Here is a 5,000-nt window from a genome sequence, read left to right as displayed (position 1 = left end):
CGGGTATCAGGACACCGTGACCTCATGGCCACTGGAGGCTGCTGGAGGCCGCTGGGGGCCACTGGAGGCTGCTGGAGGCTGCTGGGGGCCACTGGAGGCTGCTGGAGGCTGCTGGGGGCCACTGGAGGCTGCTGGAGGCTGCTGGGGGCCACTGGAGGCTGCTGGAGGCCGCTGGGGGCCACTGGAGGCTGCTGGAGGCCGCTGGAGACTGTCCAGTTCAGTCATTTTATATTTACATTTTAGACATTTAGCAGTCTCCTTTATCCAAAGAGACTTACAATAAATACATTTGTCTAAAGTAAGTGAATCATCAGTCATCAGAAGAGAAAGTAATCTATGCTAGGACCAGGGGCCATTGGCAGTCACAATGCTAGAAGAAGATTGTTTTTTTGGGAGGGGTTTTACAGTAGAGAAACTGTACAGGAGGGTAGTGGGGATGAAGAGGTCTTTAGGATTAGGGTTATTACAGGGGGGTAGTGGGGATGAAGAGGTCTTTAGGATTAGGGTTATTACAGGGGGGTAGTGGGGATGAAGAGGTCTTTAGGATTAGGGTTATTACAGGGGGGTAGTGGGGGTGAAGAGGTCTCTAGGGTTAGGGTTATTACAGGGGGGTAGTGGGGATGAAGAGGTCTTTAGGATTAGGGTTATTACAGGGGGGTAGTGGGGATGAAGAGGTCTTTAGGATTAGGGTTATTACAGGGGGGTAGTGGGGATGAAGAGGTCTTTGGGGTTAGGGTTAGTACAGGGGGGTAGTGGGGATGAAGAGGTCTTTGGGGTTAGGGTTAGTACAGGGGCGTAGTGGGGGTGAAGAGGTCTTTAGGAGGGACAGTCAAGATGTAGCCTGAAGAGATGGGTCTTCAATCTACGGCTGAAGATAGGTAGTGACTCACAGCAGTTCAGTTCAGTTCAGTTCAGTTCTGTCCGGTCCGGTCCTGTCCTGTCCAGCCCAACCCAGCCCAGCCCAGCCCCAGCCCCAGCCCCAGCCCCAGCCCCAGCCCCAGCCCCAGCCCCAGCCCCAGCCCAGCCCAGCCCAGCCCAGCCCAGCCCCAGCCCCAGCCCCAGCCCCAGCCCCAGCCCCAGCCCCAGCCCAGCCCAGCCCAGCCCAGCCCAGCCCCAGCCCCAGCCCAGCCCAGCCCAGCCCAGCCCAGCCCAGCCCAGTAGCACACAGTGTATGAAACACACAGTGCAATACAAAGTGCTTTACAGAACAGAATGACTATTAGCAGAGGGAGAGGGTGTCCAGTGGGTGTGTGTGTGTGTGTGTGTGTGGATGTGTGAGTGTGTGTGTGTGTGAGTGTGGATGTGTGTGTGTGAGTGTGTGTGTGTGAGTGTGGATGTGTGTGTGTGTTTGTGTGTGTGTGTGTGTGTGTGTGTGTGTGTGTGTGTGTGTGTGTGTGTGGCTGCAGAACACATGACGTGTATCACCCACACACCTTCCAGCCTACTGGCTAATTAGAGCAAGTCTGTCTGGAGCTAATCACCCATTAGGACCCACAATTATAGCACACACACACACACACATCCACACATCCACACACACACACACACATCCACACACACACTCACACATCCACACACACACACACACACACCAGCTCAGAGAGGGTTGACACCAGACGAGGCCTGAGGCTGATGCTCTGATGCTCCAGGACTCAACATCTGCTCTCTCTCTCTCTCTCTCTCTGTCTCTCTCTCTCTCTCTCTCCCTCAATTCAATTCAAATTAAAGGGATTTATTAAATATAACAACAGTTTACATTGCCAAAGCAAGTGAAATTACAAATAAACAAAAATGAAATAACCAATAACAAATCTAAACATAAAACAATATCAGCGTTTTGGCATTTAAAATGTTATATTCCTTCCTCCAGAGCCTGTCTTCTCCTGGGAGCCAGGTCTGCCTGTGGGACCTTCCTCCAGAGCCTGTCTTCTCCTGGGAGCCAGGTCTGCCTGTGGGACCTTCCTCCAGAGCCTGTCTTCTCCTGGGAGCCAGGTCTGCCTGTGGGACCTTCCTCCAGAGCCTGTCTTCTCCTGGGAGCCAGGTCTGCCTATGGGACCTTCCTCCAGAGCCTGTCTTCTCCTGGGAGCCAGGTCTGCCTGTGGGACCTTCCTCCAGAGCCTGTCTTCTCCTGGGAGCCAGGTCTGCCTGTGGGACCTTCCTCCAGAGCCTGTCTTCTCCTGGGAGCCAGGTCTGCCTGTGGGACCTTCCTCCAGAGCCTGTCTTCTCCTGGGAGCCAGGTCTGCCTATGGGCCCTTCCTCCAGAGCCTGTCTTCTCCTGGGAGCCAGGTCTGCCTGTGGGACCTTCCTCCAGAGCCTGTCTTCTCCTGGGAGCCAGGTCTGCCTGTGGGACCTTCCTCCAGAGCCTGTCTTCTCCTGGGAGCCAGGTCTGCCTATGGGACCTTCCTCCAGAGCCTGTCTTCTCCTGGGAGCCAGGTCTGCCTGTGGGACCTTCCTCCAGAGCCTGTCTTCTCCTGGGAGCCAGGTCTGCCTGTGGGACCTTCCTCCAGAGCCTGTCTTCTCCTGGGAGCCAGGTCTGCCTATGGGACCTTCCTCCAGAGCCAGGCTCTGCTGGCTGAGTCTGGACACAGTCACAGCTTGTCTTAGTGTTGGTCAGTCACAGTGGTCAGGTGTTCTGCCACTGTGTACTTTCTGTCTCTCTCCTCTCTCTCTCTTTCTTTCTTTCTCTCTCTCTTCTCTCATTTCAGGAAGTTCGAAAGTAATTTATTAAAAGCACTTTTTGTTTCCAAGCCTCTATGCTAACATGGAAACATCAAGAAATAGATTAAACAATAAGGCATTATTTGTAGCCTATGCAGTATAATTATACGTCCTTCATGTGAATAATACAACTACATGTATGTGAATACTGAGGCTCACGGTGTGTCAAGTATAACATGTGGTTATATTTATATTTAATCACTCAAATGTAAAAGAATTCTGGAGTCTTCCTGATCCTCTGGCGCCATCTGGTGGATTCAGATAATACACTTAACCCTCACTAATCTGTACTGGACTAACCCTAACTAATCTGTACTGTAGACTAACCAATCTGTACTGGACTAACCCTAACTAATCTGTACTGGACCCTAACCAATCTGTACTGGACTAACCCTAACTAATCTGTACTGGACTAACCCTAACCAATCTGTACTGGACTAACCCTAACTAATCTGTACTGGACTAATCCTATCTAATCTGTACTGGACTAACCCTAACCAATCTGTACTGGACTAACCCTAACTAATCTGTACTGGACTAACCCTAACCAATCTGTACTGGACTAACCCTAACCAATCTGTACTGGACTAACCCTAACTAATCTGTACTGGACTAACCCTAACCAATCTGTACTGGACTAACCCTAACTAATCTGTACTGGACTAACCCTAACTAATCTGTACTGGACTAACCCTAACCAATCTGTACTGGACTAACCCTAACCAATCTGTACTGGACTAACCCTAACTAATCTGTACTGGACTAACCCTAACCAATCTGTACTGGACTAACCCTAACTAATCTGTACTGGACTAACCCTAACCAATCTGTACTGGACTAACCCTAACTAATCTGTACTGGACTAACCCTAACCAATCTATACTGGACTAACCCTAACTAATCTGTACTGGACTAACCCTAACTAATCTGTACTGGACTAACCCTAACTAATCTGTACTCCTTCAGACAATGAACCACGCTAAACTACAGAGTATAAGGTTTGGGAAGGGTTGAGAAAGTTTATTCAGAGACGAGAAGATCATCAAAAAAAACCTCCAGTGGTTCTGGTGGTTCTGGTGGTTCTGGGCCGGTCAGGGTGTTGGTTGGTTGAGGACCTCGTTGGTGAAGGATGTGATTGTTTCTCCTGAAATATTGTGGTTTTATATGATGTATTGATTTGTGTATTTAACTGTGTTGTGTTGTTGATGTGTTGTTGTGTGATTGTGTAGATATTGTGGACACGGTGCACCTGCAGAAGAGGCCATGGTCTCAGTGTGTTTTCATCTGTACAAATAAAGGTTCAATACAAAAAAAGACGAAGTAAACTTTAAAGGGGAAGTTTACCCTGAATCTCTGTTCATACTCTGACCTGCTCTACTCTGACCTGCTCTACTCTGACCTGCTCTACTCTGACCTGCTCTACTCTGTCCTGCTCTACTCTGACCCTGCTCTGACCCTGTGCTCTAGCTCTGTTCAACAGAAGGACCTCATGGGAGGGAGAGGGGAATCTTGGGAGTTGTAGGAATTGAATCAAATGGGCAGTTTGGAACATCAGGAACATCAGGAACATCAGGAACATCAGGACTGATCAGGAACATCAGGAACATCAGGAACATCAGGAACATCAGGACCGATCAGGTTTTAAAACGCGATTTGTTGTGAATGTGTCGACTGTTAATAATGAAAACAACCAATCACAGGATTCCAGCTTTAACAGACACACGTCTTCATCCAGACGCCACGCCGTAGAAGGAGTGGCCAGTCTTGTTGAAACACCGGTAGGAACAGAGGCGAACACGGACCGGGACAGTCTGGGAACTCTTCATCTTCATATCCTGGAACACAACACCATCATCATCACTATCATCATCAACACCATCATCATCACCATCATCATCATCATCACCATCAACATCACCACCATCATCATCATCATCACCATCATCACCACCACCATCATCACCACCATCATCATCATCACCACCATCATCATCATCATCATCACCATCATCATCATCACCACCACCATCATCACCACCATCGTGTGTGCGCATGGGCGAGTACGTGTGTGTGCGTGCGTGTTTGTGTGTGTGTGTGTGTGTGTGTGTTTGTGTGTGCGTGCGTGCGTGTGTGTGCGTGTGTGTGTGCATGCACGTGTGTTTGTGTGTGCGTGCGCATGTGCATGTGTGTGTGTGTGTGTGTGAGTGCGCACGCGTGTGTGTGTGTGTACATGTGTGTGTGTGTGTGTGTGGGTGTGTGTGTGTGTGTGTGTGTGTGTGTGT

At 49.7% G+C, this 5,000-nt stretch overlaps 1 protein-coding gene across 1 annotated transcript in view; it reads right to left on the bottom strand.

Annotated features, from left to right (window-relative positions):
- Positions 1-4,445: 4,445 nt before the first annotated feature.
- lrrc69 (leucine rich repeat containing 69) overlaps positions 4,446-5,000 on the bottom strand; it is a gene marked incomplete at both ends in the record, with an annotated part of 3,689 nt that continues 3,134 nt past the window's right edge. The window contains one exon of the mRNA XM_083684276.1: positions 4,446-4,553. Within this exon, the coding sequence (XP_083540402.1) occupies positions 4,446-4,553 (108 nt within the window). The remainder of the gene's footprint in view (positions 4,554-5,000) is intronic.

Source organism: Argentina silus (assembly GCF_951799395.1).
Source record: "Argentina silus genome assembly, chromosome: 14".
NCBI classification, from domain to species: domain Eukaryota; kingdom Metazoa; phylum Chordata; class Actinopteri; order Argentiniformes; family Argentinidae; genus Argentina; species Argentina silus.
The sequence above is the reverse complement of the archived record's forward strand: the minus strand, read 5'-3'. Positions and strand labels throughout refer to the sequence as shown.